Here is a 19,244-nt window from a genome sequence, read left to right as displayed (position 1 = left end):
CCTCATGAGCTAATTTTTAAGGTTGAGTTAGACTTGTTAGCGCGGAAACGAAAAAAAAAAACATATTAATTAACGTGGTTCTGATCGATGTGATCCTAGTCCACGGAGAACGACCGACACGTTTATTAATATCAAGGGAGAAAGTAAGTTACAAGATTGAATACTCTTAGGTTTTATGTTCTGACCTACTTAATAAATCTTAGCTAGCATGTATTTATACTACTAGGTTTAATCATTTCCTAGAAAGGATCTAAATCCCAATAACACTCGAAAAACCAACAAAGAAAAAAAAATTCCTTTTATTTCTTTCCTCTTTTGAGGTAGGAATTGGCTTGAATATCTTCTCAACTTCACAATCTCCACCTTGAGATGAATTTCGAGCTTCCATATGAACGTCATTCAGTCCAGTGTCTCTAAGCCTACGTGAGCTAATTCCGTGTAGGAAACAAGAGACACTAACCGAAACCTTGTACATTCTAGTAGCTCTACCTTGCCCTACCGTTCTCCATCCTGACGCATCAGTTGATGCGAACTCCTGCCAAATTCATACAATGACTGAACTTGACAAGAGGAACCACCTTGGTCAACGTATCCGCTGCGTTGTCCTTTCTGTCAACCTTCAAGACCTTAACTATGCCTTGTTCAACAACATCACGAATAAAATGGAATCTGATATCAATGTCTTTGGTGCGATCATGAAATTTTTGATTTTTTATCAAGTGAATAGCACTTTGGCTATCACATTTTAGAGTTGGTTCATGTTGAACCCTACTTAATTCTGACACCAAACCTTTCAACCATATAGTCTCCTTTACGCCTGCGTTGCCATATATTCGTTACAGTGACAAAGCAACTATAGACTGGAGAGTTGCCTTCCAACTTATGGCACTACCTACAAAAGTAAAGATATAGCCTGTTGTTGATCTCCTTCTATTAAGATCACCTGCAAAATCAGAATCCATATAACCAAGGGTCGAGAAGCCTTCATTTCTCATCCCATAAAAAGTTAGACCAACATTCGAAGAACCTTTAAGATATATCAATATCCGCTTAATTGCTTCCCAATGCGTCTTACCCAGATTAGACATGAATCGACTTACCACATTCACTGCTTGAGCAATATTAGGCGGAGTGCAAACCATAGGATACATAATGCTACCAACTGCACTAGAATAAGGAACTTTTGACATGTACTCCACCTCTTCCTTTCATTGCGGTGCCATCAAAGAAGAAAGTCTGAAATGTTGTGCGAACGGTAAAGTAACGGGTTTACATTTATTCATGCCAAACCTCTGAACTACCTTCTCAATATACTTTTTCTGTGAGAGATGTACCTCACCGTTCTTCCTGTGAATCTTCATTCCAAGGATTTTCTTTGATTCACCTAAATCTTTCATGTCAAACTCCTTACTTAGCAGTTTCTTCAAATCATTTATCTTTGTCATACTATTAGCAGCAATAAGCATATCATCAACATATAACAGTAAATAAATATTTGAATTACCAGATATCGTTATGTGATACATGCAGCTATCAAATGCACTTCTCGAGAAACCTTTAGTAATCATGAACGCATCAAATCTTGTGTACCCTTTATGTCGTGGTGACTGTTTCAAACCATACAAAAATTTCTTCAATTGACAAACCCGGTCTTCTTTTCCTTCAATAAGGAAACTCTCGGGCTGATTCATGAAGATCACCTCTTCAAGTTCACCATATAAGAATGCAGTCTTGACATCAAGTTGATGAAGCTTCAAGTCATAATGGGTAACCAAAGTTAGTGATAAACGAATTGAGCTATGCTTCACGACCGGTGAGAAAATCTCATTGTAGTCGATTCCCTCCTTTTGACAAAAGCCCTTAGCAACTAATCTCGCTTTGTGTCTAGCATCTTCTACACCCGAATGCTATCCTTTTTTATGAAGACCCATTTGCAACCAACAGTTCTCTTTCCCTTTGGTAGACTCACCAAATCCTATGTCTGGTTCTTGTGTAGAGACTCCATCTCTTCGGTCATGGATAAACGCCATTGATCAGCTTCACCACACATAGTAGCTTCTGTATAGCTTGAGGGTTACAGATCCTTTATTTCCTCCTCGGTAGTAGCAAATGCATAGGCCATAAGATTAGCTTGCGAAGGCTGAGGATAATATTTTTGATTAGGCATCGGAGTTCACCTTCAGGCACTGCTGTGTGAGCTTTTTTCATTAGCTGACTCCACTTGAGTCACTTGATCCTCCTGCTCGGTGAGATTCATATTTTCCTCTACCATTTCGTTGTAAGAACTTTCATCGTCCCCGCAAACTCAATAGAAGTCTTTCCGTGATTAAGCACGGAGGCCTCATCAAAAGTAACATCTCTACGATTACAAACTTAAGAGGATCTAAACTCCATATTCTATATCTTTTTACCCTTCAAAGATATCCCATAAATAAACCTTTTCGAGTTGTAGGTTCCAGTTTTCCATCACTTACATGATAATATGCGGGACATCCAAAGATTCTTAAGTATGAGTAATCAGACGGTTTACCTAACCATACCTCATTTGGAGTTTTGAAGTCAATCGTCGACGCTGGAGAATGATTAACAACATAACAAGCAATATTTAGTGCTTCTGCCCAGAATTTCTTAGGCACCTCGGCATTAGAGAGCATACATCGTGCTTTCTCAAGAAAAGTGTGGTTCATCCTTTCAGCTACTCCATTCTGTTGTGGTGTATGCCTAACAGTTCTATGTCTCAATACACCATGAATCTTGTAGAAATTATCAAACTCTTCATTGCAAAACTCCAAGCCATTATCTGTTCGAAGACACTTAATCTTTCTGCCACGCTGATTTTCAATTTATGTCTTCCAATTTTTGAAATTCTCAAAGACATCACTTTTAGCCTTTAAGAAGTATACCGAAACCATGCGTAAAAAATTATCAATGAAAGTAAGAAGATACCTCTTTCCACCCTTGGATGGAACTCGAGATGGACCTCATAAATCGAATGAATGTAGTCAAGTACCCCTTCGATTTTGTGCTTGCCCATGCTAAAGCTGACCCGTTTCTGCTTTCCAAGGATACAATGCTCACAAAAATCAAGCGTACTAATCTTGTCATCTTTCAAAAGGTTTCGGTTGCTCAAAATTGCCAACCCCCTCTCGCTCATGTGACCTAATCTCATATGCCACATCTAATCTTTGTTATCATTTGATAACTGTGAGGTTGCAGCATTCACAGTACCTAGAATGGTGCTGCCCATAAGTACATAAAGACCACCCTCCGTTTTGGCCTTTATCATGACCAACGAACCCTTGGTCACCTTGCAGATTCCACCTTTACCCGCATGCTTATATCCGAGCTTATCAAGAGTACCAAGAGAGGTCAGATTCTTTTTCATATCAGGAACATGTCGAACATTAGATAATGTTCTTATGATGCTATCATGACACCGTATATGGGCTAAATCAATGCCTGTTATTTCACATACTGCATTGCTATCCATAAGTACAGTTCCACTCGTCTGCTCGTAGCTAGTAAACCAATCTTTTCTAAAGCACATGTGAAAGGTACAAGCTGAATCCAAAATCCATTTGTGTGTCTGAATGTCATCTGTTGAAGTAGTTAGCACATAATCTTCTCCAGATGTCTGAGCTATCTGAACCGTAGATGCATTGGCTGTTGTTTTATCAATCTTCTTATTTGGGCAATTCCTATCAAAGTGACCCTTCTGATGACAACCATAACATTCAACATCCTTCCTACTCACTCTTTTCCTAGACTTTGACTTAGCTACTGATTTGCCTCTCCCTCTTTGGCTCGAGCGATCTCTAACCTTCAAACCCTCACCATGGTCCTCTTTCTCACCATTGTTGATATGATTTCTTAATTCATCCGAATTCAATGCATGTCTTACCATCTATAACATGGCCACCTCCTTACTGTACATTATTGAATTAACTACGTCTTTGTACGCCGGTGATAATAAAAAAATAGAGTGCTTGCTAGTTCTTCATCTCCCACTTTAATATCGACACGAGTAAGATCCATAGCCAATTTATGAAAAGCATCAAGATGACCCTGTAAAGTTGTACCTGTCTTCATCTTGAAGGTGTGTAAACGCTGCCGTAACAACATTCTAGTTGTTACTGATTTCTTCTGGTAGAGATCTTCAAGTTTCTTCCACAAACTCGCAACTGTTTTCGCGGTTCTAAATTCACATAACACGCTGTCTGATAAGGATAATTGAATTGCACTAAACGCATCCATCTCAATCTTCTGCTTCTAGGCCTTTTTCGTATTTTCGGGATACGAGTCGTCCAAAGCATAGACTGATCCTTCTCTCCGTAACAACTCCATGATCTTGATCTTACAGAGGTTGAAGTTATTACTTCGCCCATCAAAACTTCATAGATGCCATAGTCTCCTCGTCTTCTAGATCTCATGACCTGTAGGCTCTTGATACCAATTGTTAGCGCGGAAACGAAAAAAAACACAGTAATTAACGTGGTTCGGATCGATGTGATCCTAGTCCACAGAGAACGGCCGACACTTTTATTAATATCAAGGGAAAAACTAAGTTACAAGATTGAATACTCTTAGATTCTATGTCCTGTCCTAATTAATAAATCCTAGTTAGCATGTATTTATACTACTAGGTCTAATCCTTTCCTAGAAAGGATCTAAATTCCAATAACACTCAAAAACCAACAAAGAAAAAAAGTTTCCTTTTATTTCTTTCCTCTTTGGAGCAGGAATTGGCTTGAATATCTTCTCAACTTCACAAGACTTAATATCCATTTATTGTATCACAATCATGATTTACTCGATATTGACTGCGAGCAATATGTTGCCCACACTCCAGATTACGTGGTGGGTAATATAGTCTCATTATATGGTTTTGGGCATCCTCGTGAGCTAATTTTTAGAGTTGAGTTAAACTCAATTTCAATTTCTAATAACAATTAATAAGTATTTCAATATTCTAGAACGCCTATTAAAATACCATTTAATTGTAGTAATCATAAAGATTATTTCATTATGTTATCTATTTTTTTTTATAATCGGATATCCCCGAAGGGGCCATTAATTTATCCTTTATATCTTCTCAAATTAACCTATATTACTCATACCTATTAGATTATTTAGTAGAGTAAGAGTAAATAAAAAATAATTTTTTTTTGAAATTTTAAAATTACATTTCTTTTGAATCAAATTAATTTAATTAAAACAACACATATTCTTAACCAAAGAGAGAGAATATATAAAAGGGAATGAAGCGCAAAAACGGTGGGTGAGTGCTATCATCATAGGTTACAGTGGAGTGACAAATACTCATACATTTTCAATTAAATATTTAGATTCGAGTTTTAGGTATGAAATTAACTTTAATAAAAAGCATTTTACCCGTAAGTATAACTTGTTAATGTAAATTTAAATTAATCGAGCTCAAAACAAATAACGAATTCAGAGTGAGAAAAACAAAAACAAGAAGTATACATCAAGATGAGACGTACAGAAAATTACAGGGGAACCCCACACGCTCAGTGTATAGTGACACACGTGACAGAAAGAGTATCACAGATTCACGGACTACCCCTTGGGAATTGCAAAACAACAGAACTGGTCCCCCTATTTTTTTTTGAATCAGACACATGTAGGTCCAAAAAAGATTAATTATTTTGTAATCATTTTATTCCTGATGTCTTTCTTGGAATAAGTACTGAAAAGGTCTCAAACTTTTCTACTTTCACTTTCTCACTTTTAATTCTAAGAAAAAATTTATAGTTAGAGTAATTTCTTCGCAGGTTTGTTAAATAATTAAATCACAATCCCATTAATTTACAACTTTCCCCTCACTTTCTGGTAGGATGTTTTAATCAGTAAATAATACTTTCAGTCATGACTGTCTATTTTCAAATCAAAATAATTGTGAAATAAGTACTTTTTCGTTTCAAAATAAGTGTTGTTTTAGCTCAATTCACGTCCAGAAAAATGATAAATATAAGTTTACTAAGTTATCCCTATTTATTAGATGTTTCTTGAGAATTTAACACTATCAAGAAGAAGTAGTTCTTTAATACAGAAAAAGCTCAAATATGCCATCGAACTGTCAGAAATGACTCATTTATGTCATTCGTCAATAGTTTGGCTCATTTATGCAATCGCGGTTATCAAAATGGCTCATCCATGCCATTTTTCATTAACACAGGCTTTACAATACCAGATATGACACTTGATCTCGAATTAGAGGTCCACGTCATTTAATTAAACCAATACAAATTTATGGGTCGGGTTTTAGTTTAATTTAGGATTTAATTTTTGCTAGATTAATTAAAAAACGTGGACCTCTAATTGGAGGCCACATGTCATATCTGGTATTGTAAAACCGGTGTTAATGAAAAATGGCACGGATGAGCCATTTTGGTAACGTCAATGGCATAAATGAACCAAACTATTGACGACTGGCATAAATGAGCCATTTCTAGTAGTTCGATGGCATATTTGAGCCTTTTCGGTCTTTAATATAACCGTATAGATGGAACCAATCACTACTATTTTTTGTCTTGAATTCCTAAAACGATACTTGTTTTGGGATACATTTTTTTGTTAAATTGCCACTTATTTTAGAACGGAGGGAATATCATTTTACTTAACTTTAAAAAAAATCACCTTAAATGTGTGTTAAATTTCTTCGTATAAGAGGTAAATATCATCACTTCCTTTATTAGAAAGAAAAAGGTAAGTAGAGAGGTTAAAAGTAAAGTGCATAAGTTTGTTTTGATCTCTTTAATTAAACAAAGAAATTAAATACATTATCGTTGGTCGCGTCTTTGATAACAGGAATATTTTAGCTCGAAAAACTACAAATGACACACAGCTCTACACATTCTTGTTACAAGCAGCATACAGCCAATACATATACAACATTTTACTAATATATATATATACGTTTAGTATAGATCTTAATTAAGCTATATACGCTGATAATATAAAAAATTTAGTCACGCTATCAAATCACTTATTACTTCTATAATATAAGGTAATTACATGTAAATCCTATAACAAAATATTAATTTGCCAGTGACTTGATAAAAATGATAATTAGTATGTTATAAGTTGGTTAAACTACACCAATAATATAAAGAAAATTACATGTCAGTGTATATAATTTAAAATTATAATTTATAGAGAAGGAAATATAGGTGGCCCAGCTGCTAAATCTATGGCTGACAGACTTCGAAAAAACAAGAGGTAAAGATAAAGTTGAAAGAAGAGTTGTGTAGAAAAAGAGAGGAAATATTCTCCTTAGCTTTCAAGGTCTTTTTTGGTGTTTTCTTTTGAAATCAAACAAACTTCCAGCTCCCAAATTGAAGTGATTAATATTGTATTCTCTTGATGTTTTAAGATTTGTGTGTTTCTGAGTGTTGCTGTGCGCTACTGTTGTTTGCTTGCTACTACTACTTATGTTTCTGTTCTTTTGGCAAAATCTGAAAGAAAAAAAAACTTGTGAGATTTGAATACCACCAAGGTTTTCTTATCTGTTTGTATTTGGAAAAAACACTTTGTTTTCTAGCTTAGACAAAACCAAACTATTAACAAAATGATGTCTGGAGATGTGTTTTCATTTCCTTCTTCTGTCAAAGCAGTACTTCCTCACCAAGAACTTCAAACAAACCCTAACCCTAAACCTAATCCTCCTTCCAAGAAAAGAAGAAACCTTCCCGGAACACCAGGTATATTATTTAGCTTCAAAAGTTCATTTATTGCTATTATTATATATACATCGATTTGCATGCAGTGGCGGATGTATAGTTAAAGCTACGAGTTCAAGTGAAAATCTTGAAAAATAGGAGTAAAGGGGATATGAGATAACCATAACAGATGCATCTGATGAATGTCAAGTGGTTTAATACCATGCTTTGATGAGCTCATATTTTCTAAGAACTCAGAATCTTGAATTCATAAAGATCAAATCTAGGATCCGCCTCTGAACTGTATATATAGAAGACTTGCTTTGTTGATTTTATTCTTTAGCTTTTATCTGAGTTTTGATTTATGTCTTGACAGATCCAGATGCTGATGTTATTGCTCTATCACCACAGTCACTTATGGCAACAAACAGATTCATATGTGAGATTTGCAACAAAGGTTTTCAAAGGGACCAGAATTTGCAACTTCATAGAAGAGGACACAATCTTCCATGGAAGCTAAAGCAAAGGAATAAACTAGAAATAGTGAAGAAGAAAGTGTACATATGCCCAGAAAAGACTTGTATTCATCATGATCCATCACGTGCACTTGGAGACCTTACTGGAATAAAGAAACATTTTAGTAGGAAACATGGAGAGAAGAAGTGGAAGTGTGAAAAGTGTTCAAAGAAATATGCAGTTCAATCAGATTGGAAAGCTCATAGTAAAACTTGTGGAACTAGAGAGTACAAATGTGACTGTGGCACACTCTTTTCCAGGTATTTAATTCAATTTCTACTATATACCATGTAGCATGTTTTTTGTTGGAGAATATTTGCTCCAAGTACAATAAATGCTCTTCCATTCATGGAAGTAAAATAAATGCTCATCCATCCATACACAATACTTATTTCATTACTGTATTTGCAAATACTCAAGTTCAATATTTGCAAATACTGAGGAATGCGCGGTTTAACCAGAATCATCTCGTTAGCTTTTAGAGTCATTCTGGAATCTTTCATCCATACTTGAAGTCAACTTCCTTTTTTCATCAACACATCTGATTCTCACTCAAGAAACTGGTGAAAGTCTTTCATTATTTGAAATAACGATGCAGTATTTGAAGTGAAAATTCACTCACAAAACCTTAACTTTCTTTTTCAAGTGAAATTCATGAATAAACACAACTTCAAAATCGTTCCAAATACTCTTTTGCGATTTCAACTTCAAATACACTTTTTTGTTCAACTTCAAGCAACTTACTATTGGTTTTTAATTATTTTTTCTTGCAGAAAAGATAGTTTTATCACACACAGAGCTTTCTGTGATGCTTTAGCTGATGAGACTTCAAGAATCACTTCAGTTGGGGTTAACAATTTGAACTTCCCAAATAACCATACATTGTTGAACCAGCAATCAAATTTGCATGGTGGGTTCACAGGATTTAGACCAGATTTTAGTAGTTTTTCAACTGGGAATAATTCTCTTCATCATCAGCAACAAAAACCAAGATTATCACTCTGGTTAGATCAACAACTTCAACCAAGTTCAAATCTTTTTGACTCATCAAACACAAATGGATTTCAAGAAATGATGCAAATGCCATCTCAACACGTATTTGGAGCATCTTCAACAGCTCCAAACTTTTCATTTTCTTCACCACAAGGCACATCAATGACTGATCAAACTTTAAGTTCTTTATATTCTGATAGTCACCAAAACATCCAATTAACCAAATCTTCTTCGACACCAATGTCTGCCACTGCACTTCTACAAAAAGCAGCTCAAATGGGTTCTACAAAAAGCAACCAAAGTAGTACTTTCTTTAGCAACAATTTCAGTAAACTCAACACTTCTTCCTCTACTACTTCACCAAATACACCAACCTTTACTAGTTTGCATAGTTGCGAAACAACGGACCAAATGTTACAGGGCAATAATGGACTCATTGGGTGTACAAATTTTAGTTCATCCGGAATTGCTAAGGCAATTATGCAAACTCCAGCAGTTTCAATGAATGGCATGGATAATAGTTTAACGAGAGATTTTTTGGGAATTAGACATGAAGGGAATTGCCAGTTTATGCCACAAGATATGGTTAAGTTTGCTAATTCGATGAGTAATTCAGCTATGGGGTTGAGCCATTTACAGTAGTAGTCACTTTTCGTATTTTTCTTTTTGTAACGCAGTACAATAATGTAAAATGTCACCTTATCTTCATGCTATTGCTGGCTCAGCTAGCCTATTGGCTATGTTTCTTTTCATTTTTACACAAATTTTGATGCATTTGGCCGTTTGAAAAGAAACCAATCCCCCCCCCCCCCCACCCCCCACCACACACACACACACATAAGTTTTTTTCTTCCCAGTTCATTCCTGAACCAGTTCAATGCGAAAACGTAAGGTGGAAATAGGTTCCTAATGAAACACTGAGAAACTTCCTACTTTTTGTTTTTTCCACCGACATTCAGTGAGAAATCTAAACATTTTTCAGTGGGAAAATAGAGATTTTTTAGTAATGCCCCCGACCCGCCACCTTTTAAGAAAAACAATAAAAACACTAGTAGAAAACTTTTTGTTTTTTAATGTCCTCTAATTTCATGTTTGATCAAGAAACCAATCCTCCCCCCCCCCCACCCCACCACACACACACAATATTTTTTTTCTTCCAGGTGCGGGAAAATAGAAACTTCCTACTTTTTGTTTTTTCCACCGACATTCATTTTTTAGTAATGCCCCCGACCCGCCACCTTTTAAGAAAAACAATAAAAACACTAGTAGAAAACTTTCTTGGTTAATGCACATAATTTTCTTCCATGAAACTAGATTAATGTCCTCTAATTTCATGTTTGATCAATAAACTTTCTTGGTTGCTTTACTAAAATTTTCGTCTTGAATAAAAAATAAAAAATAAAAAAATCAATTCCCGGCAAATATTTTCGATGGAAATCTTAGTTAATTGAAAATTCTTGTGACTAGTACATTTTCGACTGAAAATCCGTGAAATTTGATTCTTTAGTTGTGAAGAATTAATAATCGTTGCATAGCTAATGCTCAACGTTTGATTAATAATATGAGGGAATACTCACTTTAAATCGTGAGAGATATCTATGTTACTAGTTTATGTTGGATATAATGTGGTAATTAATTATAATCCATTTCAAATGATATTGACGAAATAAAAAAATGTTCGTGAAGTTAAGGCGTGCAAGTGCTTTCTTGGGATAAGTTTAAGTGCAAGTTTATGTATTTTCCATAATAGAAGTTGTGGTGATGAACCGATACACACTTACTTTTGGTATGCCGAGTTACCTAAGTTCTTGTTATTGGGAAAAATTAGAATCAGACCTGATGATCAATAGACTGCATATGATTAACATCGTCTAACTTCGTTTGTAACCGACTACACTAGCTTAATCATACTAAGGCTGCATTTGTTTTCATTAAGATTAAGACGTCTGAATCTGAATACATATCTGAATATTAAGATGTTTATTTAGATCTGAATACAGAATAATTAAGACCGTTTGTTTTTTAGTATCTGAATGTGCATATATTTTTTTTTTTTTTAAATTACTCCCTCTGTCTCAAGTTGTTTGACTTTTTCTCTTTTCGAGAGTCAAACAAGTTGTTCTTTAGTCGTAATAATTCCATATGTCTTTTAAATTATTGATTATGATAACTTATAGTATTTTTTATGTAGTTTCTAAATATATAAATTTTATTTCAAAAAATTTAAAGATTAAGTGTCAAACAAATTGGGACGGAGGGAGTAATAAACGTAACGTTAAAGAAGATACAATCTTTAATTGTGAAACACTAGTGAATTTCGACATTCTTGTAGCCAACCACTAGAAGAAAAATCATTGAAAACCTTTTTAGCCTCCAATTCTTAAATCGTAAGTATGTTTTCCTAATCCCTTAAATTTTCTCCAGCACCTACTCCTATTGGCGGAACTAACCATTTATGTCGCCATAACTCCACAGAAAACCACCATTGTTTCCTTGAATATGACCTCCTTCTTGGAAGATTTGTCTGTTTCTTTCCACAAAAGACCCGATTTTGGAACATGGGTGTTTGTATTCTCTATTTTACATCCAGTTGCTTTGGGAAGAAGGTAGCTATGGTGATTATTGAGGGTTGACGACGACGGAGGAAAGGCGGGATGAACATAAAGGTGGAGGAGTCAGCCGTGGATACATGGAGACATGGAGATAGATGCAAGAGAAATTTTACTAATAATTAAATTTAATATTAAAAACAGAAGACCAAGAATTTAAAGCATCTGAATGAATTTCAGACTTTGTTTAGGATCTGATTTGGTCAGATGTAATAAGATCTATTAAGAGGTTGAATCTTAAAAAAAAAAAAAAAAACAAATACACTTAATGGGCTGACCTCTGAACCATTCAGATTCACTCCCATTAAGTGCAAACAAATGAGGCCTAAACAAGGCTAGATATAGTAAAGAAAGAGTTTAAATTTAATGCTGTAATGATGTAAAAAGTATTGTTACAATTAAGTCACTATATATATAACGTAATAAAACGATATATTTTTTAGTAAGCAATAATTAATAACCTAATAAAAATGAAAATGAACTTAAGCAATGGAGTAAAAACAAATTATGAGTATATATAATTTAAATCTTGAAAGAAACAGCGGAATAAATCTTAATTACTCATTTTAAGTCTAATTTATGGGCTAAGAATAAAACAAGAAAAATATTACAACTTTGGTCCTAAGTTCATAATTCTGATTTCAGATCTCTTGATATTCCTATACGGTATTGGTTTCTCCATTATTAATGTTTTCATGAATCTAACATATTCTAACTAATCAGATCATTTATTTACTCCTTATTTTTAAGTTAAGATCTCTTAAATTATACTTGCCAGCTGAGGGAGGAACTAAACTACAAAACTACAATAATCTATAGTTAAACTTGTTTGATCGGAGATATAAGGAGGATCAAATATAAATGTCCCACTAATAATAAGGGACCATAAATTTTATCATAATCTTAAAAACAAACTTGAAAGATTTGGCTAATTTCAAGATTTGTGGGGTCTTTGAAAATTCGAGTACGACCATTTGTGTTGGGGGGATAAAATGACTAAGGGGTTGCCATGCATATTTGTGTTTTCTATGTGTTGGTGTTATTTTTTAATTATTATATTTATATGATAATATTTTTAATTATTATATTTATATGATAAAGTCTGATCTGTGACCTTCAATCTTTCTACTCTAATTTTTTTACTCCTGTGTAACATCACACTTTGTTTTGTAACATTCTGTTGGCATTTTCTGTGAAATAAAAAGTGGCACGGAAAATTACGAGAAAGTATGTCGAGTAGTGTCAAAGTAATCAGGCTATTTTAGTCAACGTTGGTTGGCTTTGCAGAACCTTTGGATAGTTTGATTTGATTATCTTCTTTTTTTCTTTCTTTTTACATATATATAATATACATATGCGCTATATACACTATTAATATAAATATATCAGATTATTTCTCTGCTATTTAAGAAATTAACTCATATCATTTTTCAATTGTAAAGTCACCTCTATTGTTATAGGTCGACTTAATCTAATATTAAATTATACATAAAATATAAGCACTTTTAATTGTATGATATATATTCAAAGTTTATTGACCCTGACTAATTCGGGTTTGGATCCAATAAATTCGATAAAAGAGGTAAAATATTCCTATCTAAAGAAAATGACATTTACGGATGGTGCACGCATAAGAAAACATGAGAAAACAGAATTGTGAAAGCTGAGAGTACTTTAGTTGCCTAGCCACAGAATATCACTTGTGCAAAGAAGGAAAAGAATAATAAAGAGAAGTATACAAGATCTATATTAGATGTGGTTTCTACCTGTCATACATACTCTTACACACTTTTTCATTTTTTTTTTCTTTTTGTGGGGTTAATGGGGAGGGGTTGTTTTTCTAGAGCTGTAGTCAATTTTAGGTGTTACTAGATATTTTTAGGAGATAATTGCAAATCATACAGCTCAGCAACTAAAACGAAGTTGCACATGCATTAGCAAAGGAAGCTTCCCAAATATCCAGCTCTACTGCTGTTCATCGTTTTGTTATCCCCTTTTGTTCTGTTAAGAAGCTACTAGACAATGATATCAATAGTAATACTGTCTTTAGGAAAGAAGTTGATGCTAAGTATTGTAATATTCTAGCTAGTTTTGGCAACCAAAGTGTTCTAAGTGACACTTTCATCTACGGCTTGTAATGACTTTATTACATAGATAATATAATATTATTGTTATAAAATAATAAAAATTAAAATGCAAGAGAACACATAAGAGAGGGACTTGAAGATTGATATGATTTCTTTCACTTCTGTATATCTTCCATAGGACATGAGTGGTCCTATTTATAGAAAAACTAAATTAGTAATACATTTGGTGATCACTAACTAAAAGATAACTTTACTTTGGTGATCACTAACTAAAAGATAACTTTACTTTGGTGATCACCAAAGTACTTGAATGATACATGAACATTCACTATTAAATATTATTTACAACACTCCCCCTTGAATGTCCATTAATAGATAATGTGCCTCGTTAAAACCTTACTAGGAAAAAGTCCTAGTGAAAGAAAAAGAGTACACATATCTAGTAATACACTTTGATAGCTGCCTCATTAAAAACCTTACCAGGAAAACCCAATTGGGACAAAAACCTTGGTTAAGGGAAAAAGAGTGCAGCGCGTTTTTTACTCCCCCTGATCAAAACTTCACTTGCTGTCTCGGAGACGACGCATTTCAATTTTGTATCTCAGCTTCTCAAATGTTCCGATTCAAAAAGAGCTTTTTTTGCTGATTTTCCTCTCTCTGTATAAATAAAGAGGTTGGAATGTTTCAATGGACAGATTTGCCATATTATCAATCAAGCGAATTTATTGAATATTTATTTCACCTTATGTTGAAGATTGTGTCTGAAAAGAAATCTAACAAAATACTTTATCCTGTCTCCTTTGATATATCCTTCTTTCAAATGAGCTATGCAAGCTTCATATAATATTATTGGAATCTTCATCTCCAAATAAATATCGCATGATTGCAGAATGTGCTGAGGTATTGATCTCAGCCAGATACATTCCTGACTTGCTTCCAGATACATTCCTGTCTTGCTTTAAAAGTTGCTGATAGAGTATAATTGACTGTCATGTAGAACGTCATATTATGGCAACATCCTCACATGCTCACATAATTTGTTTGAGATCTAACATTATAGAGATCGTATGAATGTCCTGCATTTCATAACCAACAAATCCTGATACTATTGGTTAGAATCAATGAATTCATATTATTATTTGATTCATCCTGATGTCTCCACGAATAAAAGTGAGGCTATATCTTGCCTGCATATCAATAAAAGCATTATCTCATGGATAGTAATAAATAGATACGTTAGTGCATCAATTGCACTAAGACATGGTACTTTCTAACCATTTCCGTGAGATCCAAAATTGATCTTTCTTTATTTTAAGCAATCTTACAGCCTCAATGGAATCGTTTTAAGGCCTTTTCAATCCTTTAAGAATTTTCATATAAACTTCACTGTCTAGATAGACATGAAAATATTTCAGTATACGCATTCAAGTTTTCATGATGCCAGTGGAAGATATGAAACCTCATTGCATCCACCATGAGAGAACACATCCCCATAATAATGTTAGGACTTTTGCGAAAAACCTTTATACCACAAGGCATGAGTCGTATTTTATATCTTACGGATTAATAATTCATTTCACTTTTCGCTTAAAAGTTTCTTTATACCCCACTGACATTATATCTTCAAATGTTTGGACTATAGATCCAAAATATTTCATATTTACCACGTGAAATAAAAAATACTTGAATTGCGTATTTTCATTTGGTCAATCATCTATCTGTCCACATTTCTTGACAGATTTGAATTCAAGATCCTCATTACCATTTATAATGTTAAGCGCTACATTATATCAAAGATGTCGTCGACGGTCATTTGATATCGGTTCCCATGCGACATAACTTATTGAGATCTCTTCATTTTTCATCATTTTCAGGTACTTGAACCTTTCCCAAGGTTTCATGAAGTGTTATGTCGTGGTGCTCTTTTAAAGCACTTGCCTCATTATTATGGCCATTTTGATCATTTGCTCCTCTCCTTCTTCAAGGAGATTTACCTTTGGAACCAATTGTTCTATCACGCTTCAGGCGTGCCATAGACTCTATCCTTAAAGGATTTTAATTCTAGTAGGAGCATTTGCAGCTGGAATATGATTTTCACTTTGGTCAGCAAATGTGTCTAGCAGTTAACTTGAATTATATTTTAAACGAGGATCATACTAGTGATAATTCATTATATATAATTTATTTTTCCAGCTGCTTATCATCTCTCCCCCTAATGTTAGGAAATCTAACATTTACCCGCAACCTTATTTGGGGGACCCATCTTTGTGCGTTATGGTGGAGCAATTGAATCATATACCGCACATTCACATTTTTAGATGGGAATTATTTGGTTCCTGACCTTGAAAAAATTGTAATGGGGGAACCTTGTTGGCTTGATGCATATAAGCTACTACATATTAAATAACACATCTCACACCAAAACTCTGTTTGGGAGATTTGTCCTCATAACCAATTGTTTAGCTATAATTAGAGGCATGCAATTTCGGCTAAACTAACTTGGATGCAAACCAGCATTATCAATATAATTTCATAGTTTGGAACCATGCTCTTAATTTAACAATTTGAGCAAACAACCTTGCAAAAAACCAAACTGCAAGTTGACACCAAATGCACATGTGACCATAACATAGATGCATCTGTTAAAATCATATAATAGCAAACGGTCTACATTGCAGTATATATATATATATATATATTCACCTTTTTATGTTCCAGAATTATTGAGGGATTCAATCCCATCTTTAGCTGGTATAATGTTCAATTTATCATGAGAACAAGTAGCACAAGAGAATTCTTGAAGAAACTTTTATTTCTTCAATATACAATAATTTGAATTCTCAATTATTTTGCATCACATTAGAACCAGAATGGCCAACCGGTCATGCCAACTGATATTTATTTCAATAAACTTCTAGTTTACCATCTCATGTGATTCCATCATCATGCTCATATTTGTGTAGTGCAAACAGGAGGGAAGCAGGGTAACATTTCACATTTATATTTCCTACTCGTTATATGACTGTAGTAATATAAAGATATTAAATCTTTCCATCATTTATAGTCTCAATATGAATGGCCACTCTGGCGAATCTTTGAAACTCAATAAGTTTCTTCAAGACTTACTACCGTATAATGCTTTCTTGATAATCAATTTAATTCCTCCAAAGTAGTAATAAATTGGCTCTTCTAGAGCTCCCAATTAATTGTGTACTACCACATATTTCATAACACCATCCGTATGGTGAACATATCCTTTAAAGTAGAAATTTCTATCATTCCGATCAAATTATTATAGGCAAGACTCATTTCTCTTTAACCTTTTCCTATCAATAATCATAATCGACAAGATGATCAATGACTACTTATTCCACAATAACGATTTCTCTCAAACCTCCCCTAGAGGTGAGTTGTGGTATTAGCATATACATGCATAAGCACATATTTATCCATATCTTTTATCATATCTTGCCACATTCACCTTCAAGAATGGGCCAGCATCCACGATGCTCATCACAAGTCGCATTCTCTTCAAGGATGGACTATAATTATATATGTGTTTCATAAATTTGATATAAACTCATTGTCATGTCTTAATATTTATCATATTTATATGATCCACCTCAACATCACTTTGAAAGGTCAAGTGTGCCTCCACTTTGTATTCCTTTCTTTTGATGGAGGATTTATATAATTTATCAAATTAGGTCGCAAGGAATCGCGTTCCCAATGACTTTTCACCTTTTGAAGGACCATTTTGAGAACCCATAATCTTCTTCCCTTTTATAATTATCATAATGATGACTATTATTATATTGTCCTTTATCACGCCCATGTTCATTCATATAGCCATAACAAATATTTTGTCATCTTTCAGACTTATCATATACTGCTACCACATTCACTTCAGGGAATGGAGCAAAGTCAGTGGGATGGGCTTCACAAGAGCATATTAATTTGCTCAGTCATAATCATATCATCAAAACCGTGTATTGGGACTTAAACCCAATGTCTTATTCATATAAAGGCGTTTTTGTGAAGCCATAACGCGATGGGACTTGAACCCAACTTTTTATATTATCATCATAGTGCACCGGAACTCAAACTCGAGTCTTTTAAATAAAGTACCACTCTATGATTTTACGCATAACTAAATTAAGTTTTACCAAGACATGAAATATACCAATTCATGTGGTCGAACATTTCTTGTAACCTGTATTTCAGTTCAAAGTGGACCATAAAATCATGTCATAATATCTCTCGAATTTTTCATATTGCTCTTCGGGAGCAATTTTGTGACATGATATAAATAATATTTCTCATATACATATCTTCAATTGTAGCCACAACAGACTTATGAAAATATTACCACTTCTGGTGGTTATAGATATAAATAAGTTTAGACACAACGAGGCATAGAAAATATTGTCACTTCTGATGACCATGTATTTCTTGCAAGCTCTCATTTAGCCATTAAGGGATATGAGATTAGCATCATAATCCCTTTTAACAATATTGTTCTTCAGGAATAAAATTTGAGGCATAAATGATCCAGAACCATTTAGGTTCCCATGGACCTGATAAATCTAACGACTTGTAATAGCCATATATACTCCTTGTGAGGCCATCCTTATCATGTGAAAGCATGAGTTAAATAACTTAAAATATTGCATACCTGAATTACCTTTAGAGGTGATGAATTCTGCAGATGCTCAAAGGCAAATGTCATTCGCAAACAATTTTAAGATATTTTTATTGCATAACAAGTAAGAAACTCTTTCTAAATCTCATCATATAAAAAGGGTAATCCTCCACAACCAAAATTCTTGTATTAGTGAAATAATCAATTTGGTCATCATGTTTACAGGAACTTCGTGAACATCAATATGCATATTAGCGAATTAAAGCTATGCAGTGAGCAAAGGACCTATATTTTATGTCGAGTAGTGCATAGTATATATATATCATGGTGAAGCAATGTGGCTTCTACCTTATATATATATATTAGAAATAGCATGAACAAGAATAGAGAAAAGAAATTTTGATCTCGTACTACTTTATCAACAAACCCTCAGAATAAAAGCATAATACTTACCTGGAAATTGCTTTAATCTTTTCAAAATCTTTGTCCAAGATGGCAGAGTCTCGTGCTGATAACGTATTATAAAATAATAAAAATTAAAATGCAAGAGAACACATAAGAGAGGGACTTGAAGATTGATATGATTTCTTTCACTTCTGTATATCTTCCATAGGACATGAGTGGTCCTATTTATAGAAAAACTAAATTAGTAATACATTTGGTGATCACTAACTAAAAGATAGCTTTACTTTGGTGATTACTAACTAAAAGATAACTT

General features: G+C 33.9%; 1 protein-coding gene across 1 annotated transcript; it reads left to right on the top strand.

Annotated features, from left to right (window-relative positions):
- The first annotated feature begins 7,231 nt into the window (after positions 1–7,231).
- LOC132049517 (zinc finger protein JACKDAW-like) lies at positions 7,232–9,928 on the top strand. Its single transcript, XM_059440356.1, has 3 exons — positions 7,232–7,721; positions 8,056–8,455; positions 8,969–9,928. The coding sequence occupies exons 1-3, from the start codon at positions 7,589–7,591 to the stop codon at positions 9,828–9,830; spliced, it is 1,395 nt and encodes a 464-aa protein (XP_059296339.1). The 5' UTR covers positions 7,232–7,588; the 3' UTR covers positions 9,831–9,928.
- The last annotated feature ends 9,316 nt before the right edge of the window (positions 9,929–19,244 follow it).

Source organism: Lycium ferocissimum, chromosome 3 (genome assembly GCF_029784015.1).
Source record: "Lycium ferocissimum isolate CSIRO_LF1 chromosome 3, AGI_CSIRO_Lferr_CH_V1, whole genome shotgun sequence".
In the NCBI taxonomy this organism is placed as follows: Eukaryota; Viridiplantae; Streptophyta; class Magnoliopsida; order Solanales; family Solanaceae; genus Lycium; species Lycium ferocissimum.
Note: the sequence above shows the minus strand (reverse complement) of the source record. Positions and strands in the feature narration are given on the sequence as shown.

What these genes read in the sequence shown, in the direction of transcription:
- LOC132049517 (XM_059440356.1), top strand. Translation starts at nt 7,589, where the DNA reads ATGATGTCTGGAGATGTGTTTTCATTTCCTTCTTCTGTCAAAGCAGTA. An exon ending in AAACCTTCCCGGAACACCAG is followed by an intron (nt 7,722 to 8,055) that starts GTATATTATTTA and finishes ATGTCTTGACAG; the next exon opens with ATCCAGATGCTGATGTTATT. An exon ending in TGTGGCACACTCTTTTCCAG is followed by an intron (nt 8,456 to 8,968) that starts GTATTTAATTCA and finishes TTTTTCTTGCAG; the next exon opens with AAAAGATAGTTTTATCACAC.